This window comes from Diabrotica virgifera, chromosome 1, assembly GCF_917563875.1.
Source record: "Diabrotica virgifera virgifera chromosome 1, PGI_DIABVI_V3a".
NCBI lineage: Eukaryota > Metazoa > Arthropoda > Insecta > Coleoptera > Chrysomelidae > Diabrotica > Diabrotica virgifera.
This window is the reverse complement of record NC_065443.1, coordinates 10,246,004-10,272,178: the sequence shown is the minus strand read 5'-3', so window position 1 is coordinate 10,272,178 and position 26,175 is coordinate 10,246,004. Positions and strand designations below refer to the sequence as shown.

General features: G+C 34.0%; 1 protein-coding gene across 12 annotated transcripts in view; it reads right to left on the bottom strand.

Moving 5' to 3' along the window:
* LOC114327524 (SH3 and multiple ankyrin repeat domains protein 2) overlaps positions 1-26,175 on the bottom strand; it is a 466,023-nt gene that overhangs the window by 18,603 nt on the left and 421,245 nt on the right. For all 12 annotated transcript variants that reach the window (XM_028276615.2, XM_028276550.2, XM_028276761.2 and 9 more), the window contains 8 exons: positions 19,846-20,083; positions 17,833-18,099; positions 16,870-17,135; positions 14,656-14,969; positions 13,531-13,819; positions 11,857-12,114; positions 7,214-7,427; positions 4,360-4,622 (listed from right to left, as the gene is read on the bottom strand). In XM_028276615.2, the coding sequence (XP_028132416.2) occupies positions 4,360-4,622; positions 7,214-7,427; positions 11,857-12,114; positions 13,531-13,819; positions 14,656-14,969; positions 16,870-17,135; positions 17,833-18,099; positions 19,846-20,083 (2,109 nt within the window). The remainder of the gene's footprint in view (positions 1-4,359; positions 4,623-7,213; positions 7,428-11,856; positions 12,115-13,530; positions 13,820-14,655; positions 14,970-16,869; positions 17,136-17,832; positions 18,100-19,845; positions 20,084-26,175) is intronic.

The following is a 26,175-nucleotide window of genomic DNA, read 5'->3' as shown; positions in this document are numbered from 1 at the left end:
TACTAGAAAATTGCTACGGCTGTTTTGATGTAGTAACGGTGGCGACGGATTATAACTCTGACATCGTAGCTATTATCACTATGCTGGATGAAATTCACCCACATTTAGAAGACAGAACAACAAAATATCGCTGCACTAAATTGAGGAAAAAATTAGCTCTACAAATTAATTTAACGAATTTGGATTCTGAAAGTGATTCATCCACTTTTTAATTTTTGTGCTCATTAATAAAATATAATCATTTATGTATAACAAAATTTTACAGTGGAATTTAAATAGCTTTAAAACTCGTTTACCTATGTTACAGTTGTTAATCAATCAATACACACCACAAATTATTTGTCTTCAAGAAACTAATTTTAAAGATTCCACCTGCATGAATCTAAAATCTTTTAATTCATATTTTAAAAATAGGGAGAATGCTGGTCACGCTTCAGGTGGCGTTGCCATTTATGTAAAAGAACAAATAATATCCAAAGAAATTCCTCTAAGCACAAATCTGGAAGCTGTAGCTGTACAAATTGGTACAACACAAAAAGTTAACATATGTAATATATATATACCTCCAAATTATAACCTAGAAGAACAACATCTTGTAAACCTAATAAATCAGGTACCTAATCCAAAATTTATACTGGGAGATCTAAATGGACATAACACTAACTGGGGTTCCTTTAAAACTACATCTACCGGAAAGAAGATTGAAAATATAGTGAACACGTTAAATCTTGCAATACTAAACGATGGTAGTAGCACCCACTTAAACTTATCGACAGGGACATTTTCTTCTATAGATATCTCACTTTGTACACCCACTCTTCAAATAAATCACAATTGGTACGTAGAAAAAGACTTATATGGGAGTGATCACTACCCGATTTTAATAGAAAAACACTTGATTAAATCTACGCCAGTTAAGCCTGATCCGAAATGGAGGTTAGACAAAGCTGACTGGGGCCTTTTTCAAGAAATTATCCGTAGTGAATCTTCAATGATTTGTTTTGATAATTCCATAGACGAAATAATTCTACAATTCAATAAAATCATAACCGAAGCAGCTATAAAAGCAATAGGAAAAACAAAGTTCATTGAAAGGGATAAAGTTACTCCCTGGTGGAATGAAGAATGTAAAGAAGCTATTAAACTAAGTAAGAAAGCTCTTCAAAAGTACAAAAGACACAAAAATCTAGAAAATTTAATCGAACTTAAAAGGAGTAGGGCTAGAGCCAAACTGGTTACCACAAGATCTAAAAGACAATCCTGGATAAAATATGTAGAAACGATAAATAATTACACACCTGTATCAAAAGTTTGGAGGAAAATAAAGAAGATAACAGGCTCGAGTTCATATCAAGGAATAGATTCATTAGAATTAGACAATAAATCATCTACAACAGACCATGCAGAAATCGTAGAAAAAATAGCCGAAACATTCCAGTTAACATCCTCAAATTCTATTTATGATAAAAATTTCCTAACATATAAAGAACAAAAAGAAAGTATTCCCATCAACATAGTAAACAATAATGAACCTATAAATGTACTTATCACAATCAGAGAAATAAGAGAGATGTTAGATTCTTTAAAGGACACATCTCCAGGTCCGGATGACATTCCAGCTTCTTTTCTGAAACACCTACCTGAAGAAGCTTTAGAAATTTTATTAAAAATATACAATCGTATATGGACTAAACATGAATTTCCCAGATTATGGAAATCCTCTATAACTATTCCCATTTTAAAACCTAATAAACCACGAAACAAAGCAGATTCTTATCGTCCTGTCTCTCTAACTTGTGTCATGTGTAAGCTTTTAGAAAAAATTATAAATAAACGTTTATTGTGGTGTCTGGAAGAAAACAACCATCTGATTAATGAACAATCTAGATTTCGTCCTTTAAAATCGGCCACCGACAACTTAGTAGATCTAGAAACGCATATTAATAACGCCTTCTGTAACAACCAGAAATGTATTGCAATTTATTTTGATTTGCATAAAGCATTTGATATGGCCTGGAATCACAAAATAATATCATCACTGAAATCATGGGGTTATCAAGGAAATATACTCGCTTTTGTTAAAAATTTTCTCCTAAATAGAAATTTCAAGCTAAAAGTAAACGGTCTTCTATCTAATGTGAAATATCAAGAAAATGGCACACCTCAGGGATCAGTGGTCTGTCCGACGCTTTTTCTTGTAGCTATTAATGATATAATCAAATCAATGAATAAACCCATTCAAGCCAGATTATATGCTGATGATCTCATAATATTCTTAAAGGGAAACAATATACAGAGTATGGCCAAATTACTACAAGATCAACTCGATAAATTTATATCTTGGTCTAAAAAGAGTGGTTTTCAATTTGCTTCATCCAAAACTCGCTGTATCCTATTTTCAAAGAGACCAAAGCAGATAAAGTAGATACCTACTTTAAAATTTGGAGGTCAGAGACTCGAATATGTAGAAACAATTAAATATCTAGGTCTAATATTTGATCAAGCTTTAACCTGGAAAGAACATATTAAATATATTTCAGCAGCATGTCAAAAAAGACTAAACCTCTTGAAATGTCTTTCTGGTACAAACTGGGGAGCGGACGGTAGGACTCTACTCACATTATATAAAAATCTGATCCGTTCCAAGATTGACTATGGATGCCAAGCTTACTCATCTGCTTCAAAAACAACTCTAAAAGTTTTAGATATGGTACAAAACAACGCTCTTAGAATAATATGTGGTGCATTTAGAACAACTCCTATTATAAGTCTTCAGGCCGAACTCGGCGAACTACCTTTAGATTTAAGAAGACAGGAATTAATACTCTCATACGCAGTGAAGCGGTACTCTTCACAATGTCACCAAACTATTTGCTCTTCAAGTACTCAGCATACAAAAACTCACATTCCCTTTCAAGAAAAATGCAAACGAATCATAAATGAACTACACCTTAAAGTTCCTAAAATCTATCCTAGCAAAATACCAACTCCCCCTCCTTGGCTAATATCTTCTCCTCATTTAATAATGGATCTAGCGTTAGAAAATAAGAAAGAAACCAATCGTCATATAATTATTTCTAAATATCAAACCTTAATTTCTCAATTTTCCTCATTCGAACAGTTATTCACTGATGGATCAAAGACTAAATATTGTGTAGCATCTGCCTTTGTAACACATAATGAAATAAAGAAATATAAACTAAAGGGGACTAACACTATCTTAACAGGAGAACTCTTTGCGATATATATAAGCCCTAAGTCATGTTAGGAAAAGTTCTCAAATTAACTTTCTCATAATTACGGACTCTTTAAATTCTTTAGAAATCATCTCTAAAATCTATTCTCCCCACCCTGTGGCCAAACTCATAAGACAAGAATTGCACAATCTAAATCACAAAAATGTTGCTTTCCTGTGGGTTCCATCTCATATTGGAATCGCTGGAAATGAACTGGCAGATAAACATGCTCAAGAAGCCTTAGAGGACGCAACCATAGAGATCTATCGAACAACTCCAGCGTCAGATCTAAAATCATATTTCCACAGCAAAATAGTTGATATATGGAATAGCAGATGGCATGAAAACCAGAAGCAGTTATTTGAGGTAAAACCAACATTTCAACGATGGTCTGATAATTCCACAAATCGATTTTCCCAAGTGATCATCTCGCGATTGCGGCTTGGTCATAGCCGCCTCACGCATGGTCATCTGATGACACGAGATCCTCAACCGGAGTGTTATGCTTGTGAGACCCCTCTGACAATAAAACACCTTCTAGTGGAGTGCCCGTTATACAGTGCGGAAAGAGTTCAATTCGGAATCCCGGACGATTTGAAAATACTATTCTCAAAGTGCGGTTCCAAAGTGATCCTTCAATACTTAAAAGCAATAAACTGTTTATATAAAATTTAATTGTAGTATTCTATAGTTATTATTATTGTTAACAAAACTATCATTTTCGCTAATAGCCGTACAGGCTGATGCGAGTTTGTAAATAAAAAAAAATAATTTTATTGTAATGATATTACGTTTTTCTACAATTTCGATTTTGAGTTTTGATTTCCAATTCCAAAATTGATTATAATTAATTGTGACTTATATTATTAAGTCAATAAAGAAAACAGTTTTATTTTTATTTTGTTTAACGTAACAGCCACCAACACATAGATTGAGTAAAAGCAATTATCTTTTGTATCAAAAGTTGAGTCAGGTAACAAAACAATAAACAAATAAATAAAAATTTTATTAGTACTAGATCCAATTTATCAGATTCTAACATAAATTAGCACCCATCTACAACGGTTAGTACTACGGTTAGTACCATGGTTAGATTATATCTCTGCGATAAACAAAATCTCACCTATTTGTGCCCTCTGGTTTTTATTACCAGGCACTATACTGTTTTGTTCGGTGAGCTCGGTATTCCCGCAGGGCATAATCTCCTGATCGGAACTGACCCCGGACGAGCTATTATCACCGTCTTCTAAAGCAGCATCCGCCTCTTTCTGTTTCTTTAGAAGATCGTCTGGGTACGACTTGGAGGATTTGAGGAGGGATCGGCCGCGTTGGATTTCCTCGACGCTGAAGCTATGCGGTATCGAGCTGCTCCCCGAAGAACTTCCACTAAAAACAGTAGTGTAATTAGAAATAATTATAACTAATCTAAAAGTCTATAGAATATAATAGACCAGTTGTTCTTATTTTTGTTGATTCCACAAAGCATTTGACACAGTAGAAACAGTCGCTATCTTAAAAGCACTGTCAGAATGCAAAATAGACCACAGATATGTGAATATTATTTGCAGAACTTCATTGCATCATTTAGAACATACAAATTGGCAGATGTGTGCTGCAAGGGGATACTTTGTCGCCAAAACTATTTATATAAGTGACGGAGTCATTTAAACGATTAGAGTGGCACTCAAAGGGTATTAAGATCGATGGAAAGATGTTCTTATAGCAGACGACTTAGGAAAAGCCAGAGTTATGCTTCAACAACTACAACAAGTAACACAGAGAGTCGGATTAAATAAACTACGGAAAAACAAAAATGATCACCGATCTCGTCCCCAATGTGCTAACAGAAATCGAGAAATCACCCATAGAACTTGTGAAAAGATTGTATTAGGGTCACGGAATAAGATTAACGTGAGATATCCAAGCATATGAATTATTTAGAAGAATAAGTTTGGGTTGGGCTGTATTCAGCATGTGCAATATTTACCAAAATCAAATACAAGGAATCAGAGATCTATCACTAGAAATGAAATTCATGTTTCTATAGTATGTTTGAAAATTATTTATAGCAACAGTTTCTACTAGTAATCTTTTGCCATAAAAACTGTGCTCATGCATTTCTACTTAAGTATAGTTCTACTTTATAAAGTAGAATCATGGACAGTAACCGAAGTTACTATGGAAAGGCAGAATTTAGCTTTGCAAAAGCTAGAATATTCTGAAATTATACAGAGAGGCTTTAAAGAAGCAATAGATAAAATCACAAAAAAAAAAGAAATAAAGTATAAAGAAGACAACAAGCAGTAGTAACAGTAAACATAAGAGAGCAAGAACCAGAAAATGGTTCTCGAAAACCAGTGATCTGTTGGATACAGCTGTAAATAAAGTTATGTTTGACAACATCCAAAGTGGATAGGCACCATCAAGAAAATATATTTTTATTTAGAATCCAACCTATCAGTTAATAAGAAAGATCAAAAAATAGATAACCAAAAACTTTTGACAAGACATGAAGTGTTAATGTAGGCGTTAAGGGAGATTGGTCTGGATGGAAAATATTTGAGGATGATTCAACAGTTGTACTGGAATCAAAACGCAGAATTAAGGATCTCCAAGGTCTATATACAGCACAACTACAAATAAGTAAGGGCGTGAGACAGGGTTGCATCCTCTTCCTTCTGCTGTTTAATATTTATGTAGAAAAGATCTTTCAACTTTCACAGCAGATTGAAAAAGTTATCAAAATAAAGAAAATTCTCATAAATAATTTGCGATATGCTGACGATACAGTTATAATAGCAGACAACATCAAAGAATTACAAGAGACAGCAAATAATATTAATACAGCGGGAGAGGAATATGGTCTCAATAGTAACGTAAAAAAACTAAATTAATGATAATCAGTAGACAATCTCATATGCAAGCACAATAGAACAACTTGTAGACATAGCTTAATCAGTAAATGAGACTATGATGAAGAAGATACGAGTAGTAATAGCTAGAAATACTTTTAACAGCTTCAACTGCCTTTTTCAGTGCGAAACTCCTTTGGGTCTCTCTATTCTCATCCTAAAATCCTACATATGGCCAATAATAATGCACGATTACGAGACCTGGCCGTTGAAAGTAATATCATTAAACCGTATTGAATCGTTTAAAATGAGGTGTCTCAGAACGTTGCGTAAAATTCCATGGTTACAAATGAAGAGGTCTTAAGGAAAGATAATATCCAAAGACAGCTTCTAAACATCGTTAAACAGAGAAAGGTTTCATATCTAGGCCGTAATTTAAGGAGCGACAAATTTAGTCTTCCTTTAACTACCCGCGCATCAAGTTATACCATAACTACACGCGTGGCGTACTTTGTACGCCACAAGAAAATACACTTAAAAACAGCGGATTTGTTTAATTTTTTTTGAAAAAATACACTTAGTTGTTTGTTATAAACCTTATTCGGTATCAGTGAATACTTGGAGTTCCTTTTAACTAAGTCAATTGGGATTTATAACTGGAATCATGGAATAACTGGATTCCATGATAAATAAAATTACTAATAAAAAATTTTTTTAAATGTGATTTACAGGAGAAAAAGTATTGTTTACAAAGAAAAATATAGTTTTTGCCATAATGACTAAAAAACAATTAAAATATGTACTTATATTACGACTTATAGTAATATAATCCTGGGGTATATTGTCCACCACCGGAAACAACAAATAATAAAATGTAAATTACGATCTTTCCAGAACGCCGATTATAACGAAACTAAAACCAAATTGTAAAGCACATTCCAGTGATAGGTTAGAAAAATAAGCAAGGTCAAAAATTAAATTTTTAAATATATTTCCAGTAGAATTCTTATATCTGGCGTACAAAGTACGCCAGCGCGTGTACGGCACCAGAACAATTGTTTCAACATAAAAAAATGTGATTTCTGTTATTAGTGATAATATAATTATTGTCTAATTGTTACTTACCTCGCATTACTATTTCCACTATTTTCTGTAGCTTGAAGCTGTATACTATTGATTCGACTAGCTAAACTGTCAGTTTTCCTAGGAACACTTTCGCTTTCCCCTTCGGAATCAGTGCAGCTGTAATCTGGTTCTGGTATAGGGGGTGCTCCAGGTTGCTGTGATAATTTTGGATTCGATTTGCTTGACGGTACCTTTTTCCTACGTTCTCTGGACCCTTAAAACAAAATAAGTCCATATATTTTAGTACTAAATTGCTCAATTTGATGCTTTAATTTTACCTTAAAACTTTTTTGGTCTTTGTTACAAAAAAAGTGTCATACAGGACAATACTTTTACTTGGAGTCAATAATGCTGGATATTATTTGAATCACATATTTCAGAAAATCCGTAAGTAACATTTTAACGGAAATTTAGATTATGTCGGGTATGGGTTGTAAAAGAGGAATTTCATCCATGTAATTCAGAAACCCCGCCGTTGTTCGACTATTTAGTGTTAGTGTATTCAGACAATACTGTATTTAACCGTGTAATGCAGAAATCCCTTAAGTACCGCATTTGAGGGGATTCTGTACTACATGGTGTAAAACGTGAATTGTGCGCAGTGGCAAGACTCCTTGGAAAATACTAAATTTCTTATTTTAATGTTCTCCAAAATTTAATGCTACCCAATATTCCAGTCCAAGAGGTATTTTGTCTCCATCAACTGACTATTAGTGTATTTGAAATTCATGATCTCCACACGGACACCGCAATGTTTTACATAAATCATGAAGGCGTTGGAAAAAGGTTGTAATGATGTATGTTCATTCATAATGCACTATATAGATTCTGTTCTGTCTGAAACAGCACGACACCAGCACATATTTTCGGACGGATGTGCAGGACAGAATAAAAACCATACAATGATTCGACTATCTGCCACCCTGGTATCTACAGGACGTTTTGATTAATCAACATTTCCCCATTAGAGATCTCACTTTTCTTCCATGTGTTGTTCTGAAGCTATTTTCTTGTGGCATTTTTACAATTTTAACTATTTAGAATGGGAAATAAGCCACAATATTATTAAAAAATGATTTTTATTAACGTTTCGACGCCCAAATCGGGTGCCGTTGTCAAAATACAAAATATTATTAATATAAACAAAAATGTTGTTGCTTAGTAAAAAAATTCTTCTAATAATTTATTTAATTTGACTCATTTATATCGGTAATTCAGATACATATGATACATTTTAAAGTAGAAGACTTTAAAATGATATTGCCAATATTTATGAGTTGCGTTCCTGGGACGACTTTACTGAAAGATAGTTCATTCGATTACATGAAATCAACCCCAACTCAAGAATATCCGTCACAAAAAAATTATAGCATGTGATCTGTCTTTAAAAAGACAACCACATGCAACGGTGACATTAAAATTCTCGAGTTAGAGATCTCATAGTAAATCACGAGGGAAAACCAGGAAAAACCTCGTGATACTATCCCGACATCGTAAGTATTTGGTCTTACATTTAATTTACTCTCAAAATTAATGTGTTTATAATGAAAATAATTATATTAAAAATAATGAATGCGAACAGTTTTACATAGGTGAAACATCAAGACCATTAAACGTTAGAATAAGCGAACATCAATCTTATATTAAAAATAGAGAATTTGATAGATCTCAAATATGTCAACACGCATGGGATAATGAACATAGAGTTCAGTGGAGAGATTCAAGTATAGTCCTGAAAGAAACAGATAGTAAAAAGAGAAAAATCAAAGAAGCGGCTCTAATTATGCTAAACGAAACCAATTGTGTCGCAAATTCCTCGGTGGAATGCAGTAGGATGTGGATATCCATACTGAAAGAGGAAGTCAATAGAAAGAAAATACCACAATTAGTAAGTCAATAGTCGAGTTAGTACATATTTTATATTTTAGTATTACTTATATACCCATGTATTATTGATATTATTTATAATTTAAACAAAATTATAGTAAAGTCAGAATTTGGTATTAATTTTGAGAGTAAATTAAATGTAAGACCAAATACTTACGATGTCGGGATAGTATCACGAGGTTTTTCCTGGTTTTCCCTCGTGATTTACTATGAGATCTCTAACGCGAGAATTTTAATGTCACCGTTGCATGTGGTTGTCTTTTTAAAGACAGATCACATGCTATAATTTTTTTGTGACGGATATTCTTGAGTTGGGGTTGATTTCATGTAATCGAATGAACTATCTTTCAGTAAAGTCGTCCCAGGAACGCAACTCATAAATATTGGCAATATCATTTTAAAGTCTTCTACTTTAAAATGTATCATATGTATCTGAATTGCCGATATAAATGAGTCAAATTAAATAAATTATTAGAAGAATTTTTTTACTAAGCAACAACATTTTTGTTTATATTAATAATATTTTGTATTTTGACAACGGCACCCGATTTGGGCGTCGAAACGTTAATAAAAATCATTTTTTAATAATATTGTGGCTTATTTCCCATTCTAAATAGTTAAAATTTCTTTCATGTGTTAGATATTTTGCTGTAGCCAAATGAAAAATGAAGAAAACAGATCGAATTTACACTGTAATGGACTACTTGGAGTTAATAGCGAATGCCAGTCAAAGACAAAAATTTTCTATTTATGTAGTGCATACTGATATGATAATAGACTATAAGTCATGGTGGCCCAAGTACTATAAGCAAAACTGTCTGTTGACTCGTATGCTCGTGGAATTACTAGAGAAATGAAAAAAACTTTTTCTATTGCATCCTTCATGCAGTTTACGCATGATTCAAGAAAACCTGATTATGTTGTAGCACTTGATTTTATTGACTCAGCAGTACAGTTTGAATATCAGTTAAGTAAGACCAACTCAAAACCTATTCTCCCAAAGACGGCAGCATATCCAAAAGGGTGTATAGCAATTAATGTGAAAAAATAAGAGATCTACAGAAGTTAAAATTCTGCTTAACATATTAATGTTCAGAGCTTCTACGAGGAGAATTTTGGATGGCCAGTAGTGGACCCACATGACGTTCTTGACCAACTTTGTATTTACGACATATTTAATGTATATAACTAAACAAACATCTCACTTTTTTGCAAGTAATACTTTTTAAAAATCCACGAGGAAAATAAAATTCCTGTAGCTGGCTGTATACCATAAATCACAAAAAATACAAAATCCTTTACATTACATCACAAAACAAAACGTTTTCGGATTAATAGGTAATCCATCATCAGTGTTAAGCCAATACCATGCATGCGTGAGCCACCAAAAAGTTATGGGTAAGAATCCTTTAAAAGTTTCAAGATATTAAATGATACTACATATTTTTAATAAAACAGAAGGATGTTGCAAATATTCCTGGATATGTGAGGTTCATTCCTTGCATATCACATTCACGTGGGTTAGAGTCCTGTGTTGCCCTGAGTTATATCCAGGAATATTTGCAACATCCTTCTGTTTTATTAAAAATATGTAGTATCATTTAATATCTTGAAACTTTTAAAGGGGTCTTATCCATAACTTTTTGGTGGCTCACGCATGCATGCTATTGGCTTAACACTGATGATGGATTACCTATTAATCCGAAAACGTTTTGTTTTGCGGTGTAACCCTTATTGAGGTCTTTTAAATATACCTTTTACAAAGAATCTTGTATTTTTTTAATACTTTTTATTTTAACCTGTAATTTAGAAACCCCGTAAGTGTAGCGACAAAATCTCTTTGTAAAATTGGCAAGAAAGTAAAAATTAATATTCAAAATGAAGAAAATCATTGTAAAACACTCATATGCACACAAACATCTCATTAAAATTGTAATAAATAACAGCAGTTGATTGCAAATCAGTATTTTGTCCACGACGAAAAATGATGTTCGGCGTACTTGTGGGGTTTCTGAAATATGTGATTCATTTACAGAACACTGGAAATATACTGCACACTGTGCAGTGCACAGGAGTTTGAATATGACAGTATGAAGTTACCTCAAGTGGTAAATCAAAAGAATATTGAGCAATAAAACTACACTAAAGACACACATAACATGAAGAAAAAAGTGTGGAATATTCCCAAAAAGTTGTTTTGTTTTGTGTTTTTCCACCACCAAGTACAATGCGAAACAGTGATAGGGGTCACATGGAAGTTAACTAATAATAATGAACTTAAATATTTACCAACCAGTCGATGCCTTTTGATTCAGTTCAGTCTTATTACAAAGCCTCTTTGGTAACTGGTAAACCTAGAAACAGGTGTCAGAGGATTGGTAAGAGACTCGAATTGAATCAAAACGAAACCATCTATTTTTATTTAATAATATTAACTTTTTTAATTCCAGTTGCACTGTTTTATGTAATTACTCGAAATCGGCGAATATAGATTAAATACCTCAGTTGTCTGCTAAACGATAAATATGTATAGTTGCAACTCTGAGATTTAAATAAATATCAGGGTAAAACAATCCAGTAAAGCTGTTTTGAATCTTTGTAATCATTGATCGTAAGTTGGATTTCAACCTGAAGTATAAGATGCGAAAGTGTTATGTTTGGCCTGCTCTCTTGTATGGAATGGAAGCATAGACGTTAACATTAACAAACTTAAAGTATTTTAAACTTGATGCATGTAAAAATTTTTGTCAACTTACCGGTAGAATGCGACCTCGAAGCCCTGATTGGTTGAGCGTAGGGATTACTCTGTTGTGTGTCAGCTGGTACTTTATTCGAAACGTTGTTGTTATTCGTCGGTTTGAAGGTATTGTTCGTTCTCATACTCTGCGACTTTCTGATTTGTGTTTTAGATGTATGAGATGGTAGACTTTTAGATCTGTAGCCGACAGTTTTCATATCTTCAGGAGACGCATACAACTTTGCACTCGCTGTTGGGTTAAAGGAAGATACGATACCTAAAAATATTTATAGCTGTTAATAACTGTTAAAAACTGTTAAAAGCTGTTAAAAACTGTTAAAACCTGTTAGAAAAAACTAATACTGTTAAAATCGGTTAATAATAACTAATCACTGCCAATTGCTGTTAATAACTGTTATAACGAAACGGGATTAGAAGCAATTTGCATTAAAACAATTATACCAGAGGTAGAAATACTATAGATGGCAAAATAATTATGAATCCTAAGTCTGCGGACGCTATTCCAATATTAACTTGCCCAGAAGAGAAACAGAATCAAATAATGAGCAGATAATGAATGTCAATATCTGTTAATAACCGTTAAAAACTGTTAAAACCTGTTACAGCACGACCAAATTCACTTTGTATTTGAGATTTAGATGCGCACTGTTGTTGACGTTCGGTTTTCCACATTTTCTGATTTTAGTACCGTTTTAGTACCGTGCAGGTATTTATTTACTTGGCGAGACGATACCAAAACACAATTCAAAAAATTTGCAAAAACCGAACGTCAGCAACAATGCGCATCCAAATCTCAAATATAAAGTGAACTTGGTCGGGCTGTAAAACCAATTATGAACTGTTAAAATTTATTACTGGCCGTTGGTAATCTTGGGATATCAAACTTTATTTATTTTTTCCCTGAAGTAATTTAGATGAGTCTGCTAGATTTGGATTCGGATTATAAGGAACGAGAAAACTTGAGACAGTGGTAAAAAAGAGAGCCTTAAAAGGCTAGAGACGCAAATAGAACAACATCAGGGAATAACTGGTAGCAGCCCCAGGCCCCAGGGAAGAACTTAAAGAAGGAGACAAAAGGTAAAGGAATATAAAACAAAGAAAAGAGGAAGTGTGAAAAAAGCACACACCAAAAGAAAGTAAGAAAAGAAGAGAGGGAAATATATGGAGATCAACAAATGATATAAAAGTATACTGAGATACTTAGAGTCAAAGACAAAAAGGGAGAGCGACCAAAAGAAATATTAGAAATATAAAAAAATCGGATAGAGAGAGACAAAAACTTTGAATACTATTTTACATACTAAATCCTTCTAAAATCGAATACCTTGGTCCCATCATGAGGAGCAGCGAAATATATGGACTACTGACACTAATCTTGCAGTGAAAAGAAAGGAACACGAGGACCAAGAAGTCAGAAGATTTCCTGGCTGAAAAATCTACGTACGTTGCTCAACACAACAACCACAAATCTTTTTAGAGCAGCAGCGTGCAAAGTACAGATTGTCATGATGGTCGCCAACAACCGAAACGGATGGGCACTACAAGAATTTTCAATTTTCAATTCGCATATTGAAATGGAAACGTAAAAAAAAACGCAAAATATAATTTTTATTATGTACATCAATTTTGGTTTTTTAATCATATATAAATACAATACTTAAAAAACCTTTACCTTCATCTGGTATTTCCCTATTCAAGTGATCATACTCTGAGTGCTTTCCTCTGGAAACGTCCACCTTCACCAGCTGCACATGAGAAGGTATCGGGGGTGGGGGATGACTCGGAGGTGGTAAACTTCTATTTCCCAGTAAGAGTGAAATATCCTCTTGACTGCGATGGAATTTGCTCGGCAACGTTTGACAATTGTAAGCTAGATCTTGAACCAAATCAGGAGTGCTGTGGAAGGTTCGTTTCAGTTCTTTTCCACCGGTGAAAAGTTCTGTGAACTTCACTTTGGGGTTCTAAAACAAAAATTAATTATTTGTGTATAATATATGTTATGATCTTCATGCGATTTTAGCGAATAAAAGAATATAAACGATTAAGTTGTGACAACCAGTTAGACAGAGGTACCAGTACCTATACTGAAATTAGAAGTCAGAAAAGTAATACAGCAAGCCAAAAATAATAAAGTGCCTGGATCAGATCAAATCCCTGCTGAGCTACGTAAACTTTGGGACGAGGAAAACATTGCCTGCTTAACTACTACCATTAATAAAATTTACAAGGAAGGAACAATACCAGATAATTGGTTGGAGTCTCCGTTTTTAACATTACCAAAGAAAAGCTGGCCCACCAAATGCAGCATTGTAGACTAATCAGTTCGATGAGTCACACTCTAAGATCGAAATTCGATGAGTCACACTGTAAGATACTTTTAAGAATTATACAAAACAGAGTATTCCTTCAAAATATTATGCAAGGGAAAATAGCAGGCAAATGCAGTCCAGGACGTAGAAGGACTTCATGGTTGAAGAACTTGCGAGATTGGTTTGGTATTGGTACAACCACGCTATTTAGGGTGGCAGTTAAAGTAGTATAAGCCATAAGCAATCTTGATTTAAAAATGATCTAGGAACTAGAAAAGCACTATTTTGAGAGGCAGGAATTAAAAAAAATTGTGAGTTCCGAAAGAACGTTTATGTTTGTTTCATTGACTTCGAGACAGAGCAAGGTTTCAGGGAATTGAACATGATGACGGCTAACGTCGTCTGAATACGGACACTACACCTACAGAAGAAGAAACAATTAGAAAACTGAGAATGATAAACTAAGAAATCAAAAATATGTTACTTACTTTGCTTTTACTTCTCTTCATCTCAGCAACACTGGCATACACCCTGCCCTTGCTGGGCGAACCTGAAGAATTGGAGCACTGGAATCTGGAGCTGCTCATCAAGGAGCTTTGGCTCATGATGCTGCTCTCCTTCTGTTTCTGGAAAAGCTCTTCTAACACAGAATGTTTTAGACTAGTAGAGGAAGGTCGCTGTCTGATCGACGCCGTTCGGGGTTGAACCGGAGTAGAGGTACAAGTACTACCTGGAGTGGATTGGTGTATCGACTCCGCGGAACTCGATTTTGTTATATCATCAGTCTCATCTTTTTCTCCTCCTAGTAAAAACAGTTAATATTATTAAAAAGAATTATTCAACATTTATTGGCGATCTGGGCAATCGGTAGATTATAATAACCCATAAATAAGTCCTGACGATTGCTTCAGAGAGAGGCTATTAGTTTGTGAGATATACAATTTTGAGTGAAGCAACTTGTGTTAGTTTAAAAAAATGGATAAAAAGGAATTTTGTGTCTTAATAAAGCATTGCCTTTTCGCAAAAAACTGTTGATGCCAAGGTTTGGCTTGATAAACTTTATTCGGATTCTACTCCAGGAATATCAACCGTTGAGAAGTGGTTTGCTAAGTTTAAACGAGGCGACATGAGCACCGAGGACGATGCATACAGTTCACCTGGAAAGACGCTGTTACCGAGAAAAACAGGAAAAAAAAGTCCACAAAATAATTTTGGATGATCGTCAAGTGAAGCTGTTCGAGATAGCTGAGAATCTAAAGATATCCAAGAATATGAATGTTTAGGTATGCGAAAGCTCTCTGCTAAGTGGGTGCCGCGAGAGCTCACAAACGATTAAAAACAACAACGAATGAATGATTCTGAGAAGTAGTTGAAGCTGTTCAATCGTAATTCAACCGAATTTTTGCGTGGATATGTTACAATACATGAAACATAGCTCCATAATTTCACAGCAGAGTCTAATCCACAGTCAGCCAAGTGGACTGCATGTAATGAACCGACTCCAAAGCATGGAAAGACGCAACAGTCAGCTGCTAAGATTATGGCATGATTACTTTGGGATGCGCATGGTATAATATTCATCGACTATCTAGAAATTAGGAAAACATTAACAACGACTATTACATTGCGTTATTCGAGCGCTGGAAGGACGAAATCCCGAAAACAACGGTCCCATTTGAAGAAGAAGAAGAAAGTTCTATTTTATCAAGACAGCGCACCGTGTCACAAACCAATGAAAACGGGGGCAAAATTTCATGAATTGGGCTTCGAATTGCTTTCGCAGCCACCTTATTTACCAGAAATGGCTCCCAGAGATTACCACCTGCTCGCTGATCTCAAGAAAATGCTAGCTGGAAAGAAATTTAACACCAATGAAGACGTAGTCGCCGAAACTGAGGCTTCTAAAGACAAATTTTATTATAAAAATGGTATTGAAAAGTTGTATGACCGCTATAATCGTTGTACCTCCCTTGACCTTCAAGACAACTATATTGAATAATCACATCAAATTTTATCAAAAATTTTTTTTTTCTATGCTAGCCTACGAACTTTTGAGCCCAACGATTATTAGGCCTGGATCCCGCGCACCAAAAAAAAAGTTGATTAATAGCAAGCTGAAAATTTGCTAATAGCTTAACGGTCTAGTCGGACAAACTTTGATGAACGGGAACACTGGAACAGGGGAAGTTTTAATTGTGGAACAGTTTAAAAATTTGGAACGTCAGATTACGAAAACGTCCCATGTATTTTGTCGGACAAAACATCCAATTGATTTGTTATCCTTTCATTAAACTCTCAGTCAAAAATCAGACTGCTATTACTAACCAACACGATTCCTGTCATTTGACATGTTTTTCGTGTTCCACTCATTAAACTGCCAGTTGGTGATAAACACCAGTCTGATTTTTGCATGAAAGTTTAATGAAATGGTAAAAAATCAATTGGAAGTTATGTCCGACAAAATACATGGAACGTTTTCGTAGATGGCGTTCCAAATTTTTAACCTGTTCCACAATTAAAACTTCCCCTGTTCCAGTGTTCCCATACATCAAAATTTGTCCGACTAGACAACGGTAATCTATTAATAAATTTTCAGCTTGCTATTAATCAAATTTTTTTGGTATCCGGGATCCAGGTCTAGATATGTAATACACAAACACACATAATAGAGGCAAATAAATATAAAAACAAAGATCTCTTACCTAATCCCGCGACCATGCTCTTTGCTCTTGCTCTGCCGACGCTAAGCGTGGTCTTTGGATCTCTTCTGGGCGGCAACGGGGCCTGCGTTGACCTGCCCAATGTACCGCCATAGGTTACCGCTTTCCTCGGTAAGGTAGCAAATCGACTACTCAACGGAATAGTGCCTGTACCTCCTGGTAAGATGGTCGACTTGCTCATAGGAAGAACCCCACAAACGGGGGGCCCCAGAGACATGACCGTCATTTGGACCAGATCTCCAGATTTTCTATTAAAATATGTACGTTAGTAAATAATTGACTTTGAAAAAACTAAAGTACTTTAGCTGTCAGAGACGAAAATGCCGCTGAACCTCTAAAAACCATACGAACAAACTGACTTTTGGGACCCCAAAAACGATGCACAAAGTTTGCTACTCCTACTCTCGGGCTTCCCCCTAAAACCCCCCACCAGTGAGCATCGGAAAATATTGATTTACCAATAATTCCAAGATATTTAGATTCTTGGTATGGTATGTTTAACAGTAAATGGTTGAGTTCAATTAGTTAGCACTATAAACATCCTGGATTAATCGATAATAGTATAAACGGCCCGGTTTCAGGTAAAATTTAAATATGTTTTCTGGTAAAATTTGTTTGCTTTATTATGGGAATACCGTTTAGTCAGTGTTAATTGTCAAAAGACCAACTCTGTCTACCTCGCTTGCTTATCGCTCCGGGTGGGTCTTAACAATGGGCCAGGTCAAATAAATTTAATAATATTTACGACCGCACTAATTGAACTCAACCATTTACTGTTGAACAAACCATACATCAATGTTTTTCGCCCCTCCTACAGGGGGGTTTTAGGGGGAAACCCGGTTTGCACCTTTTTTGGCGACCCAAAAACGACATACGCAGAAAAATTCAGCTTATTCGACTTGTTTTTAGAGATCAATTGACTACTAGACTACATAGAAATAGTACCTTATAAGATCTACGACATGTTCATGTGAAGCCGAAGATACATCTTCGTTATTTATTTCGAGTAAGAAATCCCCCTTTTTGAGTCCCGCAATGTCTGCGACGCCTCCAGGATCTACATCATCGAGGTACTGAAGAGCTGGACACTTATCTGAAGGAGTCAAATCCATAAGGGGAGAAGTAGCTTTGGCTCCACGTAAAATAAATCCAAAACCCTTCTTGCCCTTATGGAGCACCACCGTGCGTGGTTCAGCAGGTAAGTTTGCAAACCTAAAAAATTAGTAAGATCAGATAAGTCACATAGTACTAATCTGGATATTGTGATAACAATATCAAATTAGCTATCAAGGCAGAAATCACAAATATATGCATCTTTATCTCTATTGGTATAGTTGGCATGAGCCCATTTAAAGCAGTTTTTCTACAACCGTGTTAAAATAGTTATTTATGAAACAGTTCGTGAAGTATGCTTTTTGCGAACGCACGCGATTTTTAGAGCACTAGCGACAACGGAGCGAGTGCTATAAATCGCGTAAGTTCGCAAAAAATACTTCACGCACAGTTTCATACAATATTTTATCTACGATAAACAAATAAAAAAAGCCGTAACTCTTCGTCACTGGAATTCATTTCTATACTACAATTTTTAGAACTTTGACATTTAAAAATTCTAACTACTTTCAAACCACAAAAAACTTTTGTTGTAATTCGTTGCTCATATTGTCATCACCATGACAACGCGAAAGTTAAGGATTGTCACCATGACAACGCGAAAGTTAAAAACAGTGCGAAAAAATATTATGATATAAGTAATTATATAGTTATTTATGATATAAGTGTTATAAGTACAATTTTAAGGCACGCATGTGAAAGTTTGCAGAATGAGCGAAGCGAATTCTGCAATTCACATGAGTGCCTTAAAAATGTACTTTGTAACACGTATATGATACAATATTTTTTCTACAAACGTCTTATATAGCAACAATTATAATTTATTCATTCTCAATTACAGGACAATATCTACAAAAACTTTTACTTGAACTTGACTGACATTCCATTTTTATATTTTTCTTGACATTACATCAAAACTGCCTATACTGCCAATACGTAAATCATAACAACTATAGAATAACATCTTACTTTTATAATGAATTATTTTAAATGGGAAATAAGCCACAATTTTACTAAAAAAATGAATTTATTAACGTCTCGTTAATGAACTATCTTTTAGTAAAGTCGTCCCAGGAACGCAACTCATCAATATTGGCAATATCATTTTAAATTCTTCTACTTTAAAATGACATGCCTGAATTGCCGATATAAATGAGTCAGATTAAATAAATTATTAGAAGAATTTTTTACTAAGCAACAACATTTTTGGTTATTTAGTATAATTTTGTATTTTGACAACGACACCCGACTTGGGCGTCGAAACGTTAATAAATTCATTTTTTAGTAAAATTGTGGCTTATTTCCCATTTAAAATAATTGATTATAAAAATGCCACAAGGAAATAGCTTCAGAACAACATCTTCTTTTATTGTTGTATATTCTAACAAATTTTAATAGTTTTTTTTTCTACAAACGTGGTAAAACTGCAATAATACAGTTCAAATTAAATTTTAAAAAACCTTTTAAACCACCTTTTTCAAATTGCGCAAGTTGTACTATTAATATTAATGTTAATAAATGAAATATAAATATTTTGCCGTTTCACAATTTGACAATTCACTTTTAACTGCAGTGCCTTAAAATTTTTAAAGCACTAGTGCTTTAAAGTAGCATTTTTAACGCTCCTATGCAGGTTGGATGGACATTAACTCCTATTTATCCTTCTTCATATGCTTTTAACCAATCAGTAAGTTGTACATAGATGATTTGTGTTATTTCAGAAATTTTGTTGTCTGTTTATTCATAATGGATTATAATGACTGCTGTAGATACTAAAGTAATTTTATTTCTTAAAAATAAGCATTTTTTACGTCTACTCTTTACGTAATATTTTTTTGGACTTACGATTTCTTGGTTGTTCTTGGTGCGGTAGCAAAATGCTTCGAGGTACTTTCCCTCCTACCCAGTACTCGGCTGCTGGTCTGACTCGGAGGTCTCGGATCTTTCGCTACCATCATCGGAGCTTGGATGTTGTGATGGCGTAAGCGGACTTCCTGAGCACACGACGCCGGAAAGTATCCAGTGCGACCTCCACCACTCTTTATTTTTCCCTCCAGATAGCCATCATCAGTTGCAGCAAGGACTACAAGTAAATTAAGGTTAGATTAGTAGTACTCATTTCCAAAAAAAAAAAAGACTTTAACAAGGACTGTAACAATAATTATAGTATAATTGTTCTATCTATCCTACTCTACACTTCATAATACAGCGCAAGAGCGACGTATAAAGAGACCTAATAGTCTAGGGCGCATCTGTTTTGTGATGGACGTTGAGAGGTGACTCAAATTTTTTTGCAGGAATTTCTTGGAATTACCTCCTATAATAATAATTGAGTTATCCTCCCACTCAAAAATGCCCGGAACATTGTTTAAATAATCAAAATGTCAAAAAATGAAGAAAAAATTCGAATATGTTCTTCGTTTTTTGATTATAACTTTCAATGTAGTCCCTTCCGAGAAAAGTTGTACTGATATTAAAGTTGCGTAATTAAATTACAATATAGGATTGGTTACAGATTTTAAAAATTGTCGCCCTTGTTGCAAAATAGCAATAACTGCGAAAAAGCCATAAAAAACAAATATTTGCATTTTACGTTTTTCAACCATTTATGCTACACATAAGACCTTCATATTTTACCCAGAAAAACTATATGACATAATAAAACAATACTGTAAATTTAATTAAGATAGGTTTAATAGATTTTGCAAAATAAATTTTGTAATCCAGCTTTCGCAAAAAAAATTCATTTTTTCAAAATGTTGCAGGACTGAAAATAAAGCAGATAGCAAGTTGAATTTTTTTTACGTATAGAAGAATACTGTACCTTTCATTTGCAATTTTTAAAATTAAAATCCATTATCTATCACGGCGCCAGGATTTTTTTTAAATAAACATTAATTTTTGGTGCTACGCTCAGGAGCGGTGTTCGATACACACAAGTTGATTTCCACCAAAATTTCTTCCAATCTTTATCTAATATATTATTTTCTTTTCTCTATATTTTGTTGTATTTGAATATTTTATTTCCACAAAAATCAAACTAATTTGATTATTTTTTGTGAAATATTGTTTAAACAATTGCATATGTTTAAAAATAATAAACTTTTATTATCTAACTTAAAATATATGAACAAAGAAAGTTTTTGTCAAAAAAAGTGTTATTTCAAAGGACAGAGTATGTGTTTTTATTTTGCAATAAACAAATTTATATATTTATATCGAAATGTACTAAAAATTAAAACTTATCAATCATTATCAAAGGTCAGTGGAATGCCCGATCAGAGCAAACTATCCGCTGTCTTGTGCGTAGCACCAAAAAATAATGTTTATTTAAAAAAATCCCTGACGCCGTAGTGGTTAACCGATTTTAATTTTGCAAATTGCAAATGAAAGATACAGTATTCTTCTATATGTAAAAAAATTCAACTTGCTGTCTCCTTTATTTTCAGTCCTGTAACATTTTGAAAAAATGAATTTTTTTGCGAAAGCTGGATTCCAAAGTTTATTTTGCAAAATCACTTGTTTTTTATCGTTTTTTCGCAATTATTGCTATTTTGCAACAAGGCTAACAATTTTTAAAATTTTTAACGAATCTTATATTGTAGGAAATTTAATTACACAACTTTTATGGCGGTACAACTTTTCTCGGAAATGAATACCTTTAAAGTTATAATAAAAAAATGAAGAAAAAAATTGAATTTTTCCTTCATTTTTTGACATTTTGATTATTTAAACAATGTTCCGGACGTTTTTAAGTGGGAGGATAACACAAATATTATTATATGTGTTATTTTCAAGTAATTTCTGCAAAAAAATATGAGTCACTTCTCAACGTCCAAATGTACTAATATTTTTACAGATGCGCCCTGGTCTATAAGCCGGTAAAGACAATCCTGGATCCAAAATCTCTGAGAATGGTACGATAAGACATCCAAAATGATTGCAAACGTTTTGATAATACAGCTTACAAAATAAAAGCAAATTTTTTGTGCTTTTCGCTACAAGAGAATAAATAATATTACCACTCTTGTTAATCAAAGTGAATATGTCATTAAAATGAATTAAAATGAAGCAGTTGCTAAAGGCTTTAGAACCAGATGGATTTAAATGGATTTTGAACCCTTGTCACGTAAATTTCCTGGAATAATGACAGAAAAAAATGGGGATGAAGGTCTATACTGCGAAAACCAATGTTAAACTCAAATAACAAAAATTTATCCCTTATATGAACCACCAACAGCTTAAATATGTAGACCCATACAAATATCTTGGCCGTTGGTTCAACAATCAACTTGATTATAAACTAGAAATAAGAGTGAGAAGATATGTAACCCGACAAGATTATATCAAAATGAAAAGCCTATTTTGATATATGTAACAGCAGCATTGACATTAGTCTGACTGATACCTTGGACAACCCACACCACCACCGACAATGTCCTGAGGAGAATACAGTGTGTCCATAAAGTAACGCATAAATTCATTATTTCGTAAACCGGCGACTTCAAAGAAAAATTTCGAAACAGGTCGATTTTTATTTTTGATTTTCGATTTTTTGCCATATATATCATACTAGTGACGTCATCCATCTGGGCGTGATGACGTAATCGATGATTTTCTTAAATGAGAATGGGGGTCATGTGATAGCTCATTTGAAAGGGTATTCAATTCTCTATTCTCTAATACAAACATTAACATAATTATTTATACAAGGTGTTCAAAAAACCATTTTTTTAATTAAAATAATTGAGACAAAAAGAAGAATGTATATAATTTATCTAATTCAAAATACGTTTTAATGTTGTCAGAAAACAGGAAAAAAATATTTATTTGACAAATAAATATTGTTTTTCGCTTAAATTCAATGTTAAAGCTGCCACTCGCCTGCCTCTTGCCAGTTTGAGCATTTCGTATAAGCGAAAATCAATGTTTATTTGTCAAATAAATTTTTTTTCTGTTTTCTGACAGTAGTAAAACGCATTTTGAATTAAATAAATTACATACATTCTTCTTTTTGTGTCAATTATTTTATTTAAAAAATTGTTTGTTTGAACACCCTGTATAAATAATTATGTTAATATGTACATTATTAAATAGAGAATTGAATACCCTTTCAAATCAGCTATCACATGACCCCTATTCTCATTTAAAAAAATCATCGATTACGTCATCACGCCCAGATGGATGACGTCACTAGTATGATATATATGCCAAAAAAACGGAAATTAAAAACAAAAATCGACCCGTTTCGGAATTTTCCGCGTTTCGGAATTTTCCTTAAAGTCGCCGGTTTAGGAAATAATGAATTTATGCGTTACTTTATGGACGCACTGTATATACAAATAGAGAGCTGCTATAGATCATCAAGGTTAGAAAAGTTAGCTTCCTACGACACATAATGAGAACGAAAAGTACTGACTCACGCAACTGATCGTCCAGGGTAAGAATGAAGGAAAACGGGCTCCCGGCAGGCGTCAGATTTCGTTACTTAAAAATATCAGATACTGGAGCGGCCTTGATTCAAGATCTTTGTTTAGAGCCGCATTGAACAGTGGCCAATAGTGTCGCTGCCGTCCACTAAAGGTGTAACGTTACAAACGTCACATCTTTGCTATTTTATTTTTAAATAATTATTTTACTTTATTTTATTTAATATTTCATCAATAGTTATCTTCTGTATTCGATTTAACTGGTTTTTCCGTTAAAAACCTGTTTGGCGCCCGTTCTGTAGGCAACTCTCTTTTCATCTAAGTCATACTGAACATACTTCATAATCTTACATTCTAGCATCTGATTTAATCTTGTGTTCCATAGTCGTTATTTCAAATTTCATGTTCTGTGTTGTGTGTTTCGCTGATATGACAGTGACACTTCATTACTACTTACTGACACAAACTGAAAATGGAAGGGAAGAATTATTCCTTAACAAGGCATGAAATTTGAATATTATATTTATTTATCCATCAACACTTATTCTCTTGGGGTGAGTTTTTATTCTGTATTAATTTTTTATAGTCCTTTTTTCCTATACCTAACCTTCGATGTCTACGAGCACATGGTCAGTTTTAAATACCTATTTCTTTCCAATTTACATGTATGCACGTGTAAATCAAAATTTAGCTATTCCCCTCATCTTAATTCCATTTAATTTACCCTTGCCATCTACTGGTTTTTGAATACTATTTGGCAAAGGTGCATTTTGGTTATTAACTTCTTGATTGTCACTTATGCGCACTATATCTTCTAGTTTTTGGGATAAAAGATCACCGTCCTCCCTCCGGGAGCTTCAACAATCCTCAATCGCCGGCGATACAAGAACGAGGAACATGACATCTAGACTGCAACAACCAACACCTGTAGACCTGGTGGCCATGTCAAGTCAAGTCAAGTCAAGTCAAATTTATTCATCACATGCGACATTATACAAAGTTGTACATGTATGAGACAAGTCAAAGTTACAGACATATATAATGTACATATTAAAAGTATATAAATTAATAAATACCACAAAACATACTTAAAAGTTATTTGTAGAATATGGCTCTAGCTCACAAATGTATTGATGTACACACCTCCGAAAGTTTGGCTGATGTAAATTCATTCGTATATCTATTGGCAATTTGTTAAAGAAACTTATGGCTGCATAATGTGTGCTACCTTCCAACAAAACAGAACGATGCTGTGGAAGCATAAAGTGATTGTCTCTGAATCTTGTTGAATAAATATGGTTAAATTGAAAGATGAACATCTACAACCCTAGAGCCTGTTGTAAAACCAACAGCAGTACCATTCGACGTCAAGGAGTTACCATCGAACCAATACCAAATGCCATAAGTATACTCTACAAATCGTTAGTTTTGGCAAGAATTTGAATATGTTTGTTAATGCATTTATTAAGTCACATTTTTATTATATCTTTATTGAACAATAAACATGATTAGTTAAAGTATTGTTTTGTTTGCTTCCATTCTGGATTTTCAGAGTTCATATCTAAGATTAGGACAAGACGAGCACACACCTTGAGAGATTGAGCTAAGCTATGGTGGTGTACGATGGCTATCTTGGTTGGTTGAAGGTTGAAGTATTATTTTCGAATGGTATTTCGATTAGCTGGAGTAGTCTATCGCGTTCTTTTTGTTTCAAAGAGACAGCACCACAAGAAAAACAATGACAGAAAAACTGACGAAAAAAAGAAAGACATTTTTTAAATCAGGGCATAAAAAATTTTAAACCTAATCCTTCTCCGGTATCAAATGGCTCTTGGCTTATATAATAGAAAAAGTGGAGAGTACATAACTAAATTTATGGTGATCAGTAAAAAGAACATTCAACATATCGACCTGAATATTGAAGCCGAACGTATTGAAAGAGTACACCGATTTAAATATCTGGGATATACAGTAAATGATAAGTGGGACCCAGACGTAGAGATTAGGATCCGAATTGAAATAGCAAGATCCAAATTCATAAAAATGAGAAAGCTATTAAGCAACCGCAACCTCCGATGGCGCGCCACAAAATGCTATGTACTCTCTACGCTACTTTACGGAGTAGAAGGGTGGACGTTAACAGCAGCAACTATAAAGAAGTTAGCGGCTCTAGAAATGTGGCTGTATCGACGCATACTGAGAATTCCTTGGACAGACAGAGTGACCAACACAGAGGTATTGAGACGAATGGGTAAAGAGTTGGAATTGTTAACAACTGTTAAAAGGAGGAATGCGTCATACCTGGGCCATGTGTTCCGTAATGATAAGTACAGTCTGCTACAGCTTATCGTCGAAGGCAAGATTGAAGGTAGAAGAGGTTTGGGCAGGAAGAAGAAATCCTGGCTGAGAAACTTGAGAGAATGGTTTCAAATACCAGAAGCTGCGAACATAATACATGCGGCACAAAACAGAGAAACCTATCGTTTGATGGTCGCCAACCTTCGGTAGAAGACGGCACATAAAGAAGAAAGAAGAAGGAGAGTACATATCACCATATGGTCTTGCTAGATATGGACAACACCAAAACCCTAGATATATTCGTACCATATATAATTTGAATAAAATTTAAACAATTAAATGAATCGCTTTGAAATTTTTATCACATATTAAGCACCAAAGAACCCTCATTTGACAAAAATTTCAAAGCTGTACACTAATTTTTACAACAGTTATTAAGAAAATATTT